This window comes from Podarcis vaucheri (assembly GCF_965113315.1).
Source record: "Podarcis vaucheri genome assembly, chromosome: 6".
Classification (NCBI taxonomy): domain Eukaryota; kingdom Metazoa; phylum Chordata; class Lepidosauria; order Squamata; family Lacertidae; genus Podarcis; species Podarcis vaucheri.
Window position 1 is genome coordinate 40021950 of NC_138764.1, and position 20728 is coordinate 40042677.

At 43.7% G+C, this 20728-nt stretch overlaps 1 protein-coding gene across 4 annotated transcripts in view; it reads right to left on the reverse strand.

Annotated features, from left to right (window-relative positions):
• Nucleotides 1-2355: 2355 nt before the first annotated feature.
• Nucleotides 2356-20728, reverse strand: part of MIGA1 (mitoguardin 1) — a 39511-nt gene continuing 21138 nt past the window's right edge. For all 4 annotated transcript variants that reach the window (XM_082227283.1, XM_082227281.1, XM_082227282.1 and 1 more), the window contains 9 exons: nt 17572-17672; nt 15499-15617; nt 15270-15342; nt 14237-14323; nt 11717-11815; nt 11316-11450; nt 6408-6461; nt 4742-4858; nt 2356-4567 (listed from right to left, as the gene is read on the reverse strand). In XM_082227283.1, the coding sequence (XP_082083409.1) occupies nt 4349-4567; nt 4742-4858; nt 6408-6461; nt 11316-11450; nt 11717-11815; nt 14237-14323; nt 15270-15342; nt 15499-15617; nt 17572-17672 (1004 nt within the window). In that variant the 3' untranslated portion in view covers nt 2356-4348. The remainder of the gene's footprint in view (nt 4568-4741; nt 4859-6407; nt 6462-11315; nt 11451-11716; nt 11816-14236; nt 14324-15269; nt 15343-15498; nt 15618-17571; nt 17673-20728) is intronic.

The following is a 20728-nucleotide window of genomic DNA, read 5'->3' on the forward strand; positions in this document are numbered from 1 at the left end:
TTTTGCATATAGCCAAAACACATTGGGTTCAATGGTGGGTGGGATTGCCAAAGCCTTTTTTCCCCTTGACACCCACCACACCCATTTTACTTTTTTAAATCCTTTTTTTTTTGCCAGGCATGTAAAGCTGAATGCATAAGCTGCGGGCTTACTGTACTTGCTTTCTTCCATCATTACCTTTGTTCTCTGACTTCTGACTCCCACCTTATAGATGTTGTCAGTCACAGATAGCATTCTGCAGTGCCAGTTTGTGTGAATGGAATGAGGGTGCAGCTGTAGAGAAGGAAGTAGCTCAGTGGTAAGAGCGTCAAGGTAGGGCTGAGACAGCATCTCAGGTAGGGCTGAGAGCAACTCTTTGGCTGAAACCTTGGACAGCGCCTGCCATTCAGTGGAAGCAAGACTGAGCTAGATGAACCAGTGGTCTGACTCAATACTGTATAAGGCAACTTCCAATGTTCACCTCTGTGTTGCCTACTGCTGTCGGCTCATCGTACCGGCTTTGGTGCACTTTCCCATGCTGACTCATGAAACATTGGACAGGGAGATGGATAAACCTATTTGATTCATGTGTGCTGGGGGGTGGGGAACCTCAGGTCTGGGGACCAAATGCAGCCCTCCAAGTCTATCTGACCCTTGAGTCCACACATGCAGTCCATATCCAGGCCATGCTGCTCCCCTTGCTAACTCTGGTTCCATCCCCGTCCCCATGTATACTTTTGCCTGGCTGGAATTGTACCCCTGTAAGGGGGGGGGCGGCGGCGCTGTGGGTTAAACAACAGAGCCTAGGACTTCCTATCAGAAGGTCGGTGGTTTGAATCCCCGCGACGGGGTGAGCTCCCGTTGCTCAGTCCCTGCTCCTGTCAACCTAGCAGTTCGAAAGCACATCAAAGTGCAAGTAGATAAATAGGTACCGCTCCGGCGGGAAGGAAAACGGCATTTCCATGCGCTGCTCTGGTTCACCAGAAGCGGCTTAGTCATGCTGCCCACATGACCCGGAAGGTGTACGCCAGCTCCCTCGGCCAATAAAGCAAGATGAACGCCGCAACCCCAGAGTCGTTCGTGACTGGACCTAATGGTCAGGGGTCCCTTTGCCTTTAAGAGAGGGGAGGCGGTTACATCACATTTACTTGCTTGGATGGAGATGTACCTATGTAAAAACACACACATGAATTGAGCATAGCTTGAATGTAGCCTGCTGTACAAAGGCAAGGATCACAACCATTGCTCCACAGATGCTGTTTTGCCACAATCACCACTGGTAGGCAGCCCCCAGCAAAGTCCCCATAATGAAACATGGCCCCTAGATTGAAAAACGGTCTTGTTTCTCCCCTTGCTGTATGCAGATATAGTTCCCCACATATTAGTAGCAGCATGAACTAGGCAGTTCAGAGAAACAGCTGCCAGCTAATTCTGTATCATGTTGACTTCCTCGCCCCCTGACTGTCACTATCGGTCTCAACTTCCATGATACATCCGAGCCATTTATTAAGATGAATACAGATGACCATGCCATGTTGCATACATGCACACTGCAAGTTAACCAGCTTGTAACTGGAATCAACCTAAACATAAGAATGTTGATGCAGAAAGTCTGTCACAACTCTTATTTCAGAACAGTGACTACAAATCCTCTAGGTTTCCTCCTTGACTGAATGAGAAATTGATTATTCAGGCAGCCTGAATAGAGAAAAAGTGGAATTTCAATACCGTATAATACCAGCCCTACATTTTCCCCAAAGGGGCCCATGACGTAGTGTACAATAATTTTTAAAAAATCCAAATTAAAATAAAAAAGGAAACATGAAGCTATTTGTGATTTTAATATCGCATAGAGGGAAGAATCAATTGGGGTAAAAGAAGTAATAGATTAATTACTTCCCAAAGCCTCGGTGAAAGAAAGTGGCTTTGGCTGGCTTCCAGAAGCTGAACATGCAGACTTCAGAGAGACCATCCTATGACCAAAAAGTTCTATTTCTAGTATAACATTTTTGGGGCTGGGGCACATTTTCAAACTGGAGAAATTGGCATGGGCAGCATGCACCCCCCAAAAAACCTATTGGCTGTAACACAATGCTACTTTAAAGTCTTTATTTCATCTGAAGAAGGGACCCTGCAGACACCAGGAACATGTGCACCCATGGAAGCCATGTTGGCAATACCAACTCTAGTGAATGTCAGCCACAAATACAAGCAAGTCACCTAGAGCACTATTTTACCCAGATATCTTTGTAACCAAGGAGATTTGTAGAGAAGTCCCCTAAACTGTAGGTGTTTCAGGGCAAGACCAGCACCTCGGATTCAGCCCAGATACACAAAACAAAAAGCAACACAAAAAGCAAAATCCCAAAATCCGCGTTACGGCAATACGTTTTATTAAGCGAGTCCAAAATGTCACAAATAGTATGCAGACTTTCAAGTTGAATAAATAGTGTAGTTCTCTAGACATAGGCATACTATGACCACAGTATCTAAAACTGAATCCAGAAGTACCGTGGGCTGGTGGGACTGGTATTCAACTTGTTTTTGAACATGCCCACGGTTTTGTAGGAGGTGCTATTATATCTCTACAGCCTGATCACAGTTATCCATACACTGGTAACACAGTGGTACCTCAGTTTAAGAACAGTCCGGTTTAAGAACGATTTGGTTTACGAACTCCGCAAAAACAGAAATAGTGTCCCAGTTTAAGAACTTTACCTTGGTCTAAGAACGGAATCCGAATGGTGGAAGGGCACTGGTGGCGGGAGGCCACATTAGGGAAAGCGCGCCTCTGTTTAAGAACAGTTTCGGTTTAAGAACGGACTTGCGGAACGGATTAAGTTTGTAAACCGAGGTACCACTGTATCAGTTTAGATTACTGTGGGATGATAGCTTTTGAAGACTGCTGGATGTACAGTTAATGCAAATCATGCAGCAGTTATGTAAGGGGACTGGCTGCTTGGAGTGAAAGCTCAATAGTTCTTTGAAAGAGTTAAATTGGCTTCCGATCCATTTCTGAAGAAAGTGCTGGTTTTGACCTAGAAAGCCCCAAACAGTTTAGGGCCAGATTACCTTTTCCTGCAAGCGAAATAGGATTCAGAGCAGCATCAAAGGTCCTGTTCCAGGTTCTGCCACCCTATGAGGTGCAGTGATGATAACCAAGAGTCTTCTCTGCTGTGTTTAAAATCCACCCCCCTCCCCCCACAAGAGCTTCACCTGGTGCAATCTTCCTTCTCTTTCCAGAAGCAGGTGGAATCCTTTCATATGCCCAGGCCTTCACAATATTTTACTGTAGTATCATTTTATTCTGATATCCCATTTTATGGTTGTATTATGCAAGCTTAGATGTGAAGTTTTGCTTTTTCTAAGAGTCACTTCGTAAACTGACCCCCAGAATTTTCAAAAGAGACGAAGACAAAATTTAAAATGACGGAAGTAACATGTATTTAAGTCCGTTGGATGATTATCGTTTTTGACATAACATTCCCCCTCCCTCAAAAATATACTTTAAATGATACATTCAAACAAAACAAGATTCTAGCTTATCCACGACTAGTAAAAAGTTTTAAAAGCTCTCTAAAGGTGCAAGGGGATTCAACCAATTATTAAATTATTTAAGAGCATTGTTTAAGGCCTCCCTGGACTGTGATTTCCAATGTAAAATATCAGTGAAGGGTAATTTACATAAAAATATGAGCTTTGTACTCTATTATTATTTTTTGTTAAAAAAAAAAAAGCTTATAGAACGGCATTGCTGCCCAAAGGCTGAATGCACCGATTTATTTCGCTACATAATGAGCTATAGCTTATATACACAAAATACATTTTCAAGGCAAAGTTAAATTGTTTGTCACTTTAAGTGTCATTATATTGCACTTCATTTAAGTAAAAATAACAGTAAATGTATAACTTGGCAAGTGTGTGGCCAGGGTCAGGTAGAGCTTTTGAGACTTTGTACTGGGTAATTCCAACAGTGCAAACCTTCAAGACAAACTTGTACACTATATACCACGTTCCTTTGCATCACTTTCAGTCACAAACAATAGCAGAGGAAATTCACAGTATTTCCACAAATACATTTCACTTAGCCGTTTTTTAAAATATATATATATGTTGGGATATATTACATATAAATCCAGTGATGGTTAAGCTACCTGCTCCAAACATATGCAGTATCTTTTTTCCACAAGCAATTCCTTCCATATATTTTTTTAACTTCCCTGAGTCCATATTTAACAACATTGTAGATTTCAGGTACTTGCTAAAAAGAAGAAAAAGAAACCAAAACCAAAGCCGAAGCGATGGCAGCTTTCCTTGAGGGAGAAAACGGCAAAAAATTGTGCTCACGTTAAGAACGAAAAGGAGGAAACTATTGTGCTTTAGCTTCCAAAATGCCACTGGCTGCCGTGTCCCCACATCCACTAACAAGGCCACTGGAATGCCTTAGCGAGTCGGCTCCGAGGTTAGCCAAGAGAAGATCGGTGTGTCGAATCAGCAACTGCATAAGGTCTTCCGCTAGGTTATCTATAGTGGAGTACCGTACCTTTTCAAAGTCAAAAATGTCTTTCAGGAAATAGAGAACCTGGTCCTGGTAAAAACAAACACAAAGCAAATTCACTTATTTGTGATCATTGTCAGGCTCCGAGATTTATTACAGAAGTATTTATTTCTCGTTTTGCCTGGTTTTGGGTTTTGTTTTTTAAATAGGTATCAGTATCAAATTAGCGGCAACGAGCTCTCCTGGTGTAACGAAGCAGCATACCTTGAAGAAGTTGCATAATTCATACAGAGAATTCCTGGGGCCAAGGAAGCCCCATGCCAGAACAGGGCTGATGTGTTCACAAATAGCATAGAAGTGCGCAAAGAAGCCATCAGGAACCTGGAGATGTAATCAGCGCAGAAAAGGTAAATCACTTCCTGCTTCCGCGTATGAAAAACTGTTGTGTCAAATGAAGACACTAACGGAGGGGGGCGGCTTCACTTTTATTGCTCAGCAAGTGATTCACCAGGGCCAAGTTTCCCAGGGGCAGAGAATCTAGCACCCTTCAGATGTTGCTGGAACTATAACTCCCAACCATCCCTGGCTAGTAGCTGGGAATCCAATGAAATCTGGAGGAACCACAGCCCCCCCCCCAACTCACCACTTGTCCACACTATCTTTTAATAAGTTTCTAAATATACCAATTTATATTGTGAAATAAAGTCATACCAGCTTTCACTTTTGATTTCTTCATAGGTGTACAAATATTCCTAATATCTAGGCACCCTTGCCACATTATACATATGTAAACTTCTGGACATAACAGAACGTAGGACCTTCTCCAGCTACCTTAAAATGGACAATCCATAACCATGTGATCCATTGTCATTTTTATGCATTACAGTTTTTTGGGGAAGAGTGAATAGTTGTTCTTTTACTGGTTAATAGAGAATTAAAGTTATATTTAATTGGATATTCACTATTAGATGTCAAAATGGCAAACATTATCCTATTTCTGGAGCCGCCAGTATGGCACCTATGGGCACCACTGAACCCACCAAGGCCCTCTGCCCTTCTCAATTCTTATCTTGTGGATTTTACAGTGTCGATAAAAATGAGGCGGCTCCTTCTAAAAGATCCCTTCAGATTTCACTGGGTGCAACACTTAACTAGAGGATTCATAAATTTGTCTCCTGGGAGGGCTGGGTCATGTCCATAGTAGCTGTACCTCAACCACTGTCCTATTGCCATAGCACCCCAATTTTGCTTCGCTGAACAATAAAAGCTGGCCCTCGCATATGATTCCCACTTCTCTCTTCACATTCCTAATAATTTACCCAATTATATATGTTACTTGCAAATGACGGTACAGAAATTTATAACTATGCTGGTTTAGCAAGTGGCCTTGCAAAACTTATAGCATAGCATTACATGCCATAATTTAGATACCAATACCTACACAAGTATTTTAAAAAGTAAAACCTGTTCGGATGCCTGATTATCATCTTCCAAAGCAACTACTCTATTCCAAACTTAAAAATGGAAAGCATAATGCTGGTGGTCAACAAAAGAGGTTTAAGGCTCTCTCAAGGTGAATCTAAAAAAAAATGTAGGATAAACACCAGCAACTGGGAAACCCTGGCCTGCGAGCGCTCCAATTGGAGAACAGCCTTTACCAAAGGTGTCATGGACTTTGAAGACGCTCAAACTCAGGATGAAAGGGAGAAATGTGCTAAGAGGCAAGCATGCTTGGCAAACCCTCACCATGATCAACTCCCGCCCGGAAACCTATGTCTCCACTGTGGAAGGACATGTGGATCCAGAATTGGCCTCCACAGTCACTGTTAAGACCGTGTTCATGGAATACAATCTTACTCGGCTACGGGTGATCGCCAAAGAAGACCACCCATACCTACAAAAGTATTTTTAAAAAGTAAAACCTGCTTACCTTCATTTGTTGCTTTTTTTGTTTCAGAACTGACCAGCAGCTTGAAGCCACAGCCTAAGAGTCAGAAGAAGAAGAGAAGTAAGGGTTGTACCCAACACTTTGTGCCCAAGCAGAGCAAACTTCCACTTGCACAATGAGACTTCACTCTCCTCTCCTCCCTACCTGCACTCTCTCAGAATCTGCTCTGGTAGGATTGGAGAAACCTCTGAACATATTCTTAGGGTGAATGGACTGCCATGGGGCAGGGGGAATAGAAGATGATGCAGGACCTTTGTGCAAGCTGACATGCATTCAGTGTTCGATTCCACCCTACTGTACTTCTCTATTTAGAAATATTCATTACATAAAACCAGCTGGTAATTTTCCTAATTTTGAAATTGTCGTATTTAAATTTAAGGTTTTTAAATTACTATTGGGTTGTTGATTGTCAAGTTGACAGGCCCAACTTATGTTAAAATAAGTATAGGAAAAAAGAGGTCAATGGCGCACCTGCATTAGTATTAGCAGGGAAAGTGTGATAATCAAAGAAAGGTAGGATCACAACCAAGGGGAAAAGAGAGAGTAAAAGACATATGTCCATGTCAATCACAGAAAGACTTGTGCATTTTTAATGAGGTGCACGATTTCACACGCAATAAAAAAACACTATACACACAAAGAACGAAAGTGGGAACCTTAGCAGAGACATAGGACAAGTGTGGGCTGCACCTCCTCACACAATTGTTAGTATGACTTTGCTTGAAAAGCTCAAAGTTGGACATATTCTTGTTGCATGCAAAACAGCTTCCAGTTGCAGGAAGCTTCTGAATCAGGGTGCTATTCTGTTGGACAGTCAAGTGAAATCAGTAGGATCAGGATCATGTGTGTGTGTGAGAGAGAGAGAGAGAGACTTCTGCTAAATTGTCTCTTAGCAAAGAGAGCTGTACTATAGTTTCTGCAGCATCTTGATCTGGCTACTTTTAAAAGGCAGGAAGCTGGGTTCAAAGGGCAGCTCAGCTGACACAGTACAACTGTTCTTATGCTAGTTTCCAAACTCGATGGAATGTTTCAGTATACTAAAAAAGAAGCAATACTTCGGTGCTTTATACAGCGCTAGACCAAATCAATCAATCTCTCTCTCTCTCTCTCTTTCAGCTTAGGAACTTTGTTTTCTAAAGTTAGATTACTTGCTATTTTGTACATAAGTTTGCTAATAAGGCTTTTCTTCTTGGCCTGCTAAACTCAGAAATGTGCATACTTTTAGTCAGTTTTAACTGCTCCAATAGCAGGCACCCAGCTATGTAACAGTTCTTCTTGCCAACTTGGCAAAGCGACCTTTTCGCCAATGCCTTCTGAAATCTATAGCTTTAGTATTATGTTATATGACTGTAAATAAATCCTTTCTGCTTTTCATATTTTAATAATATTAGAGCTTAAATGCAAGCCAAAATCCCCAGCGCATTTAAATGCCAAAAGATGTTTTAAAGCCAGAAGTATTTGTGACCATAAAAACAAAGAACAAACCACATACTTTTGTTTTGACCACACTGTTAAAAAAACCCCAACACTCTCACTTAAGAAAAAAAACATACTTCAAATAGTTTTTGACACAGCTAAGCAGTTTTGTCCTAATAAGGATTGGAATAATACAATATACAGATGGCAAAAACTTTTGTCTCCCATAGGGCATAACAGAATTTGAATGGAATGCAATGCTACTTCAGTACTGGGAGGCAAAACGCTGACAAAATTCCATTGAGAAAAAGTCTGTCTCTGTGTGTCTATCTAATCATATATCCAACAGGAGGGGGAAACAAAACAAGATATCAAGACAAGAATAAAAACGATGCCCTTTTAAAATGCGTTGGGGAGGGAGGTTATTGGGTTGTTATTGTTTTTATTATCTAGTTTGTTTTTTTTTATAGGACAGGGGTATAGGACGGTATACAAATTTTAAAAATAGATAGATAGATAGTTTTATCCCTTCCATTTCCAATGAGTCCAATGAGAGCTGGTCACCCTCAAGTCCTATTGAAGTTAATGGGTTTTGCAACTTTAACTCTGTGCTTAAAGTTGTCATTGATTGAAAATCATCAGTATATCTTTCTCAACAGGGATTCCCACGTGTAAACATCATTTTCAGAATTTTATACTCCACAAATCTGCCTATTCCTCTTTCAAAGCCATCCAGGTTGATGGGTATCATCACCTTTCATGGGAGCAAATTCCACAGATGTGTCTATCTTAGGCTGCAGAAGTATCTGGTCCCATCGGGTTCATCATAGACCTAGAGCATCAACCACTCAAGATCAGAAGATCCAAGCTGTAATCCTAGTGAACTGACAAAATTGATCTCCAGCTACCATCTTGAAGGATCAAGTCAGTTTTACACCAAGGCAACAGTTGAAGGATTCTGTTAGCAGAATATTAAATATTATTCACCATAGCAACTCGGGGGGGGGGGGGCGCCAGCAGCACTTCTCTCAGATATTGGGACATACCTATGCATACAATAGCAGCCAGAACCCATTAATCCATGTTGAAACAGGTCCACTGCTGGCACATGACACCAGTAAAAATGCATCACACAAATAACAGATTTTCTGCTGAGCGCAGGAAGAAATATGCCAAGTGAGCGAGAACCATTTTCTTCTGTGGTAGGTGTTTCCAGAAGTACAAGGTTTTTGGCTGGAGGTATCATATGAGATTCCGGGACGCATGCTTGCGCTTTTAATAATTACATATCCCAGGGGGATCCCCCCCCACACACAATGACTTGATGCTACCAATGTTTGCTCATCACATGGCCAATCCCTGGACATTGTGTGCAGTTTACACTATTAATGGTTGTTTTCCTAGGCTGTAGCAATTGGTGCTTTGTTGTTTAGTGGTTTAGTCATTTAGTCATGTCCGACCCTTCGTGACCCCATGGACCAGAGTAAGCCAGGCACTTCTGTCTTCCACTGCCTCCCGCAGTTTGGTCAGGCTCATGTTTGTAGCTTCGAGAACACTGTCCAACCATCTTGTCCTCTGCCGTCCCCTTCTCCTTGTGCCCTCAATCTTTCCCAACATCAGGGTCTTTTCCAGGGAGTCTTCTCTTCTCATGAGGTGGCCAAAGTATTGGAGCCTCAGCTTCAGGATCTGTCCTTCCAGTGAGCACTCAGGGCTGATTTCCTTAAGAATGGATAGGTTTGATCTTCTTGCAGTCCATGAGACTCTCAAAACTGGTGCTTTGGGACCACCCAATTCATCACAGCAGGTGAGCCTGAGATCTAACAGTGCAGCACAATTTTGTAGAAATTTTATAGAAATTTTGTGCCATACCAAAAATATGGTACCAAATATTTGAGAATCGCTATACCATCCTAAGAAGAATAGTTTGGATTTGATATCCCGCTTTATCACTACCCTAAGGAGTCTCAAAGCAGCTAACAATCTCCTTTCCCTTCCTCCCCCACAACAAACACTCTGTGAGGTGAGTGGGGCTGAGAGACTTCAGAGAAGTGTGACTAGCCCAAGGTCACCCAGCAGCTGAATGTGGAGGAGCAGGGAAGCAAACCCGGTTCACCAGATTATGAGTCTACTGCTCTTAACCACTACACCATACTGGCTCTCCTACACCACGCTGATACTTACATAGATGTCCTGGGTTGTTGTTGTTTTATAAAATGTGAAAGTCAGCAATACTCAGCAATGGCACTCAACAAGGAGTGGCATGATGACTTGAAGGAAGTGGTGTCTGAGAGCTTAAAAAGCAGCATTTCTAACAAAGTTTCTGCACTCTCAGTAATGTGGAATTATTCCAAAGAAGGCTGGACTTAATGGATCTTAGTGTGATCCCACAAGGTAGTTCTTTAGGTTCTTAAGAAGGCTGCATATTCAAGATCACTTCACACAAGTTAATTACCGGTATGTCTTAACTATAAACAAATCCTTAGAATGCACTGGTGTGTTGCAAATTTTACACATACTGGTCAACTACAGGGGTCCTCATTCCAAGAAAAGACCATGTAAGATAGCCTATTCCATAGGTGGTCCAATTGCAATCACCCTGGGTGAAACAAATGCAAGGGTGACCTAATTAGATTTCGGGTTCCAACATATGCGATCAGTGCAATGCAATTTCTTAAAATGACATGCTTCATCTGTGTAGTTTAAGGTGCCATTCTTCATTCATTAAATCAGTTCAGACTGTGAAATGAGGTAGCAGTTATTCTTCAAACTTCACTGCTTTGCACTTCTTGATGAGTGTCTGTGTCAGCTGAATCCAAGCAAAGCCAGTGTCTATGAATGCATGTATGCTTGCACAAGTCTTTTTGTTAGTCACCAATCATGGAGTGTAACAATTTCTTTTGAGAAAGTAACTTTCAACAACTACTGAACAGATCTCTCTGTGACATGAAGGCCCAGGTGGGCAAACTGGATAGAGCAGGCACCCCCAAACTCGACCCTCCAGCTGTTTTGGGACTACAACTCCCATCATCCCTGACCACTGGTCCTGTTGGCTGGGAAGATAGGAGTTGTAGTCCCAAAACAGCTGGAGGGCCAAGTTTGGGGATGCCTGGGATAGAGTTTGCTATATGTATTTTTAATGGCTTAGATATATGGATTAAAAATATTAATATATTTTCACTCTTGCAGACATTTCCTTTTATTATACAAAGTACTAAGACAATGACTTGATCCAAAATATGCGAGTTTCGTGGCTAAATTTTATGCAGATTAGTAGTTTGCAGAAAGCCAATTAAGGTTCTTGCAGGTATGAATCAAAACTGCTTAATGAGTAAAAGGAATCTGAAACAGATTATCCAACCATAATATAATTTACTCTAAATTTAAATACTGCTCAGAGGAATGCAATCATTAAGTTACCTGTCCAATATTCTGCAACCACCATATGAAAGCATGGAACCAAACAAAGCCACTTACAGTTTCTTTGAAAGAGGAATTCAGCCAATTGTTATTGACCACATTTTGTATAGACATAGGTGGATTCTCTAAATCTTCAAAGGAATCCATTAATACGAAGTCCAGAACAACATCATAGAAATTTAGATGTTTCACCTGCAGAGCATCAGAATATTTATAAAGTTACTGACCTCATTTATACAACTTCCAGGTCTATAATAATAGACTAAATGACACTGAAAAAACCAACAGATTTTAGTGAAATTGTTTAATAAACTGTCTAAGCAGACAGACTAAAGTAATAATATTGACACCCTGAAATAGAGACAAAATAAAGAACAGTAAGGGAACTGCAATTGTCTAACCAGGGAGAGATAACATTTACAAACTATTTAACTAATTTTTTTACAACATATACTTACTCCCCAAGCAGCAAGCTCCATTTCAGTATTAGCCCAATGATCAGACTGCTCTAAGAAAGAGATCATTTCATCAAATACTTCCTCAAATTTCTTTGGGTTCTGTGGGGGGAAAAACCAACAAGCAGGAGACAAATTATGCATGTTTCTTTAGTTCTTAATTAGAGATAATAATTGCTTCCATTTAGTGCCTGAGTAATCTAGAAAGACTGGCTTCAGTCCAATGCTCTGAAGAACACATGGAGCTCCTTTGTGATTCATTTCAACTGGAGCAGCTCTGTCAGCACAACTGGAATGTTTATAGAGCGCTGTCACTGAAACTGAGATCAATGCAGATGCTGGACTGCACCTTAGCACATATATTGACTTGAATGTGTTTGTAAGGACATTCTTGTTTGGGCAATCAAAATCCATGGCTGCAAACAATTACAGAATACAGTGGTGCCCCGCAAGACGAATGCCTCGCAAGACGGAAAACCCGCAAGACGAAAGGGTTTTCTGTTTCGGAGGCACTTCGCAAGACGAATTTCCCTATGGGCTTGCTTCGCAAGACGAAAGCCCATAGGGAAATCTCCGGGGACCTGTTTTAAATTGCTGGCGGTCGGGAGCAAAGACTTTCGCCCACAGCTGGCCTTCAGAAGAGGTCCTGGACCTCTTCTGAAGGCCGGCGGGGGGCAAAAGTCTTTGCTCCCCCCACCTGCCTTCCCGGGACAGCGGAGACTTCTCCGCTGCCCCGGGCGATCTTAAAATGCTGGCGGGCGGGAGCGAAGCGTTCGCTGCCGACCCCCAGCATTTTAAAATCTCCCCGGGACAGCAGAGAAGTCCCGCCCCGCTCGGGATGGGCGCAGAGCTGTCTGCCGTGCCGGGATCAGCGCGGGCTCTGCACGGCCATCGGGAGCCGGGGGAGAAGCCCGCCCCGCTCCAGATGGCCACGCAGAGCTGTCTGCCGTCCTGGGACTGCAGGCAGATCTGTGCCGCCATCCCGAGCGGGGCGCTAAGTCCCGCCCCGCTCTGGATGCCGGCGCAGAGCTGTCTGCCGTGCCGGGATCAGCGCGGGCTCTGCACGGCCATCGGGAGCCGGGGGAGAAGCCCGCCCCGCTCCAGATGGCCGCGCAAAGCTGTCTGCCGTCCGGGGACGGCAGGCACATCTGCGCCGCCATCCCAAGCGGGGCGCTAAGTCCCGCCCCGCTCGGGATGGCGGCGCAGAGCTGTCTGCCCTGCCGGGACTGCCATCCCGAGCGGGGCAGGAGCCTCCATAGGCGCGCGTCACCTCTCCAGCCGGGGGAGGGTCCCAGGGGGCTGCTTTAGCCCCCCGCGCGCTCTCCCAGCTGGAGAGGTGACCCGCGCCTATGGAGGCTCCTGCCATAGGCGCTCGTCACCTCTCCAGCCGGGGGAGGGTCGCAGGGGGCTGCTTTAGCCCCGCGCGCGCTCTCCCAGCTGGAGAGGTGACGTGCGTCTATGGAGGCTCCTGCCATAGGCGCGTGTCACCTCTCCAGCCGGGGGAGGGTCGCAAGGGGCTGGGGGGAGATAGCGATCTCCCTGCAGCCCCTTGCTGCAAAAGACGTCGGGGGAAGCGGGGAAGCGAAGCGCTTCGCTTCCCGCTTCCCCCGGACCTCTTCTGAAGCAAGGGGCTGGGGGGAGATAGCGATCTCCCTGCAGCCCCTTGCTGCAAAAGACGTCGGGGGAAGCGGGGAAGCGAAGCGCTTCGCTTCCCCGCTTCCCCCGGACGTCTTTTGCAGCTGTTCCGAAGTGGGGAGGGGGGCGGGGACACCTGCCCCAGCCGCCCCACTTTGGAAAGCTGTTCCGAAGTGGGGAGGGGGGCGGGGACACCTGCCCCAGCCGCCCCACTTCGGAAAGCTGTTCCGAAGTGGGGAGGGGGGGCGGGGACACCTTCTGAAGGCGGGCAGGGGGCGAAAGTCTTTGTCCCCCCTGCCTGCCTTCCCAGGGGCTTTTAAATCGCCCCGGACAGCGGAGAAGTCCTCCGCTGTCCGGGGCGATTTTAAAATGCCGCCCGCCAGCATTTTAAGATCGCCCCGGACAGCGGAGAAGTCCTCCGCTGTCCCAGGGTTTTTTTAAAATGCTGGGGGTGGGAAGAAAAGCCCTTGTCCCCCCCCCCAGCCTTCAGAAGAGGTCCGGGGGCAGACTGTCCCCAGACCTGGTCTGAAGGCGGTTTCCCTAGGAACGCATTAATTGATTTTCAATGCATTCCTATGGGAAACCGTGCATCGCAAGACGAAAAAACCGCAAGACGAAGAGACTTGCGGAACGAATTAATTTCGTCTTGCGAGGCACCACTGTATACCACCTTTCAGAATCAGGTCTGCCAAATATGAATACTTGCTGCTTACTTCACAGTGAGAGGAGGCAACTACGGGGAAATAATCATGTCTACTCAGAAGTAAGTCCTATCAAATTCAATGGGGTTTATTCTCAGGCGAGTGGCATTAGGATTACAGCCTGTGACCACAAAGCTTTCTTGAACATTAAATCCACCATACAAATTAATTAAACAAAAGTGTTTACCTTTCTAGCTCTCATGATTAGCGCACACAAGATTTTTCTTCCACTTTCGGCAAGAAATATTCTATTTGCGGCGTTGGAAAAGATTACCTGTAATGGATCACTAGGTATTACCCATCTGAGATCACTTACATTCTTAACTGTCTTAATAAATAATAATAAATTTTTGTACCCTGCCAATCTGACTGGGTTACCCCAGCCACTCTGGGCGGCTTACAATATTTCCTTTATTTCTACCAACCGGGGCTTTTTTTCAGCTGGAACAAACTGAAGGACACTGTCCTCTTTCTATGCTCCTCCCGATGGAAACATGCAGATGGGGACAGATATATCCCTGCTTTAACTCGTTGACATATTGTCTTCTCTTGTATATTATTTACTACAAAGCTCAATGACTAAGCTCTTTAGCGATGAAATGAGCACTGAACCACTGGTATATTAGAAGTGGATTCTTCATTTACTGTGTTCGCTATTGTTTAAGATAAAACCTATTTGAGAAAGAAACTACTTTGCCATTTTTATGGACATTTAGTGTTTGTTTACCAATAGTTGCCTTGGTGATATTATCTTGTGTCGATTGCAGAACTCAGTTGCCATTATAAGAGAACAAGGGAGATGCTCATGGTGAGTTCCTTTTCTAGAAAAATAGCACTGCTGCCAACCAGTTCTCCCTGAAAATAGTCCATTTTCCAAGCAAACTTACTTTGAAAGGTTTCGAGGATACAGACAGACAGGGAGAGAAGTTGCTAGTGGCAGAAAGAATTTGCTATCAATTGTGAAATATACTGGTAGGAAACAAGGCCTCTGTTGCTGGCGTCCTCCTGACTTTTATATATAGAACTTAAATAGTATGTGACTAAGAAGCTATATTGAAAACAACCCAATGGTATTATTTCCATCTTGAAAACAAATCACAATTACCCTTGATGATTGGGCGGTTTGGCTGATCTGTTAGAAAACCTACTGCCACAGGAGTTTTGTGCTTATGTGGTATGTGGTATGGAGGTCAGCCTTAAGGAGCTGATTGAACATTTACCTGAAAAGCTTGGCGGATACAATGGAGCTTAGCAAGAAAGTCGCTGTCCCCCAGACACTCCAACGTATCAGTCCTATTTACAGAGACAACAACAAAAAGGCACTTGAAACTTAACAGTTGACTTGCCCTTTAATTCAAGCCAATATAAAAAATATTGCATACAAAGCACTGTTTTGCTTTTAGAAAATGTGCAAGTAATATTAGGGAAAGCAGACAAAACATTTAGTACCGTAAGACTCGTGAATAAATCTTGCCCTCTTCCGCCAGGTGCATAGCTTCTTCGTATAATGGGCAATGGCATAGCGAATCCAGATTATAAGAGTTTCGGCTCTCTTTGTGTTCTGCAAGCTAGAAGAGGGAGACCTTCTCAAGATCAGTTGGCTAACATCCTGAAACACTTCCACAAATATCAAGAACTAAATGCCCTTTGTGGTATTTCTATGCAAGATCCACCTCTTTTGACATTAATTAAAAGATAAATATCCAGTACTGCAGCTTCCAAAGAAAAGCCACAGTGACACACTGGGACAAGGGCCTGATGCTGAATCATGTCCCTGAGGAGCAGAAATGGATAGCTGGCATCTATGCAAGGCAAGCCAGAGCTGAGGGCTACATCATATAGCTTGTCCCTTGAACGCTAGCCCAACTAACAGTTTGCCTTCCATAAGGCAAGAACTTTTAATGCATCTTCCATTTAAAACGGACATTCTTAATGTGCAAAGCATGGGAAAGAGACTTTGTAATCATATAGTATTAAAATGGTCTTTAGTAGCTGTTGCGTCGGAGTAGCACTTTGCAACAACAGCTGAATGCTTGAGAGTGCCCAACTGCTTTTGTGGCACATTCCAGAAAAGCCAAGACATGCAAGGAAGGGGAGATATAATTTACAAGCCACCTTCTAATTATATTTTACCAAGGGAGGGATTGCAAACAGAGTAATAGGATTCTAAAGCATTTTAAGGGAGGGCAGTTAAAAACTGAAAAGAAAACTCACACAGCAGCATGTTTCATGATGGCAGGGACTATGCAACCCCCTCCCCACAACCCATAGGTCCATAGTGCAGCTCAGTCATGTGCTGTTGCAGAAACACACATAAGAGAAGTTTAAGATGCAGCAAGCAAAGCCAAAACCAGTGTCGTCAAGGAAAGTGGTCAGTCAACAGGGAAAGGGCCCTTCAAAACCACTTCAGCGATTTCTACAGGAACTTTGCATTACTGGTACATGTAGTCTTCTCAAACTTACATTTCATACAGCCTACAGACACCAATATTAGTTTTTGTTACCAACAACAGAAATCAGTTCCCTTAAACTCAAAATCTTCTATTTGGTTTCTGCCACTGGGCTCATCACCTCCTGGCAAATAGAAGGGGAAGAAATGGAGGCAGTGAGAGATTTTACTTTCTTGGGTTCCATGATCACTGCAGATGGTGACAGCAGTCACGAAATTAAAAGACGCCTGCTCCTTGGGAGAAAGGCGATGCCAAACCTAGACAGCATCTTAAAAAGCAGAGACATCATCTTGCCAACAAAGGTCTGTATAGTTAAAGCCATGGTTTTCCCAGTAGTGATGTATGGAAGTGAGAGCTGGACCATAAAGGAGGCTGATCGCCGAAGAATTGATGCTTTTGAATTATGGTGCTGGAGGAGACTCTTTAGAGTCCCACGGACTGCAAGAAGATCAAACACATCCATTCTTAAGGAAATCAGCCCTGAGTGGTCACTGGAAGGACAGATCGTGAAGCTGAGGCTCCAATACTTTGGCTACCTCATGAGAAGAGAAGACTCCCTGGAAAAGACCCTGATGTTGGGAAAGATGGAGGGCACAAAGAGAAGGGGACGACAAAGGACAAGATGGTTGGACAGTGTTCTCGAAGCCACAGATTCCAGAAGCATGGTGGCCCAGGGCCTCCAAAAAGTGTCATACTTCTTGGCAAGAAGTTATTAAAGCAGTGCTCACCAGAGTATGATCATATTGCCTTTCTGGTGAATTCATGAGAATATCACTTTTATCCTCACTTCAGACACTACAAGCTCCCTACATGGAAAGAGTATAGGGAAAAGGATGGAACCTGTGTACCTGTAAACATTTCATTATGTGTGATGACTTCATGCATCTTTTAACTGTTTATCTACCTTTTTTTTTTAAGTGTCAGAAGGCTACAATCAGTCTGCAGACCACTGTGCATTTGAATGCATTTTTCGCAGATATTCTACTCTAAGAGAAAGTCATTCCTGTTTAGCAGAATTCAGAAGTGGTATGATGGCTACGCAAAAAAGCAGCAATCACTACTTCCAACATACCTCAGCAGCTGAAACAAATGAATCTGTTGATCCCATGCTTAATGTATCCCGCAGGCTGAATTCTTCGGTATTATCCTTTACAGTAATATCGGTGTCTTTATCTTATAAAGAGAGAGAAAAATCTTTCATTAAAACACCTTGTGGATTTTCATTATAGTGCCAGCTATTGCTGATGAAAGACAAAGGGTTGGATCCAGACTTCCCACCAAGTAGAGTTTCATAGGACACAACCACTGGATGGGGAGAAGGAAATGAGTTTCCCCCCCACCAATTCCCACCCACCTCAGCTCTGCAGACTCCTGTGGCCCCTGAAAACCTGCTCTCAAAATATTTCGTAAGAGGCTTACAAAAATGAGCTAGGAAAAGAATGTTAAATAGATGCAAAATTATGCCAACCTTATGGCACAGTTCAAACCACAGACAGTAAGTAGCGAATATTTCAATGCACAAATGTAATGTCTGGCATACAATAACTGGTTTATCCAAAGGTATAGTGACAAGTGCACTTCATTACAGAACCCTTTTTTCTACACACACACACACACACACACACACACACACACACTGTTTAGGGCAGCTTGAGAGAGGAGACACCAGCACAATGAAAGCTCCAGGAATGCACAGCTGCTTGATACACCTGCCGCCCAACTCATTTTCATGAAGCCCAGAGCATAACAGCCTGAAATGCTGGCTGTCTTATATGTTTCAACGTACTTATTTAAGAAACCACAGTCCTTCTAGACTGCCTTGTCTTTAGGCGTTGCTGGATTTCCTAAGTCAATCAAAGAGTGAAATTATTTACACTTTAGCAGGGAAGCAGCCACAGGCTTTAGCTTTAATGCACAAAGCCTGAAGCTACTGAAGAATAAAACCCCAGTAGAAGATTGTATCAAACCTTAGATACAAGGGTGTTTCTCCCTACCCTGACTTACGACTTTTTCAGCCTAAGTACAGCGGTACCTTGGTTCTCAAACTTAATCCGTTCAGGGAGTCTGTTTGACTCCCGAAATGGTTTGAAAACCAAGGCGCGGCTCCCGACTGGCTGCAGGAGCTTTCTGCACTCAGCTGGAGGCCGCGGAAGCCACATTGTACATTCAGCTTCCGAAAAACATTCACAAACGTTCTCTAATTTACGATTTGATCAAGCTAATGCCCCTGTCCAATGATTACAGAATTATCCCATTAGTGTCTTCTACATCAGTTGATATATTCCAAAATACTGGAGGACAGAGAAACAAATATGCTCTCTTTTTAATGTTCCAAATTACCTATTACCTCCATCGCCATGAATATACCTATTGGTTTACAAACCAATTTTGTAAGGCTAACCAACTGATCCTTTAAAATTTACCTCACAGATGTAGAAAACGAAGTTCCTCAGTTTACCGACTCGCTTTTGTTCTAATTCAGTTGTACCTAAAGAGTATATTACATTAATTTCTAATTGTTCACATTAATTGCCACAAAGATACACTCTCATGTCATAAAAATGGGGAACTCTCTCTTAATCACAAGGTCTCCTGAGCCCTTTATGCCCTCATCCTATCTTTTCTTATCACAGTCCCCATCATTCAGCTGAAGAGATGCTATTTTAAACTTCCGATATGTTTACTTCAGATGAAGTTTGTGCACACGGCACACATAATCCCTGCCACCATCCCTCCAAACAGCAGCACTGTCAATCACGTGAAAAAGTGGTGGACTGCCAAGAGAGCCTGAGTCCTTGCTCAAACACAATGCCAAGTGTGCCCTTTGCACCATGCTTTTTGCCCAGTCACTCTCACAAACAGCTGGCTTTCGACAAGGCAGTCTAGGAACTCCCACAGTGGCTCTGGCTCCGCCCCCCCAATTGGTTACAAAAAACGAGCAACCACTTGTTCCAAATTACAAGCTACTTTATTCTCAGCAGGCATTCCTGAAGAAAAAGGAAAGTAAGCTGATAGCGGAACAGAAAACATACCACACCTGTTGTCCTTACAAACGGGCATAAAAGCAACAAAACAGATCCAGACAAAGTATAAATGTAATGTAAAATGAAATGTATTGAGAGATTTCTTGTTGTGTTTGTGTGTGTGTGTGTGTGTGTGTGTGTGTGTGTGTTAAAAAAATCAAATATGCACCTTATTTCTCAAACACTGAAAGCTTCCTTTCAAACACATCTAATTTGGGGTTGTAGATTTTATTGGGCTGATTGTTTTTCTCAACCATTACAATTCCCCCTTCCTTTTCCTTTCCCCTTTAAGACAAAGGTGGCTCCCTTAAGCTGGAGAGAGCATGGTTAGCCACCCCTGCTTTATGTTCTTCTACCATCATGCTTCGCAAGGGACACGGGTGGCCCAATGGGTTAAACCACAGAGCCTAGGACTTGCCAATCAGAAGGTCAGTGGTTCGAATCCCCGCGATGGAGTGAGCGCCCGTTGCTCAGTCCCTGTTCCTGCCAACCTAGCAGTTCAAGAGCACGTCAAAGTGCAAATAGATAAATAGGTACTACTCCGGCAGGAAGGTAAACGGTGTTTCTGTGTGCTGCTCTGGTTCGCCAGAAGCGGCTTAGTCATGGGGCCACATGACCCAGAAGCTGTACGCCGGGTCCCTCGGCCAATAAAGCGAGATGAGCACCGCAAGCCCAGAGTCGGCCACGACTGGACCTAATGGTCAGGGGTCCCTTTACCTTTACCATCATGCTTCAGGTAGGAGAATGCAGAAGCAAACAAAAAAAACCAGGGCATTCTCAAGAAAGCATTTTCTTTAGGCGCCTGGACCAAAACATGCCAAAACTCTTCTTCCCAGGCCTTTGGCTAATTAAACAATCTATGGCCTTTTAAACTGGGGGGAATTGTTTTTGTTTGTTATGATGGTATGTATTTTTTGTGTTTTTATATTGTAAACCGTCCGATGATCATTGGATGAAGGCATTATAGCAAGTGAATAAATATGAAACGTACAGAAACCACTCTGCTATCTGCACACTCTTCAAAAAAATGCCACCTTCTTCAGAAAGTACCCTTGAACAAAACAGTTCTGTCTCTCTTCTTGGCAGCCTCTATCACAATTAAAATGGCCAGCCAGATCACGGTTCCCAGCCCACCTGTTCTCAACAGCCAGCTTCCTCTTTGGGCACAGCATCATTCTGGGCACCATGCCTGGCCCTTCCCTAGCT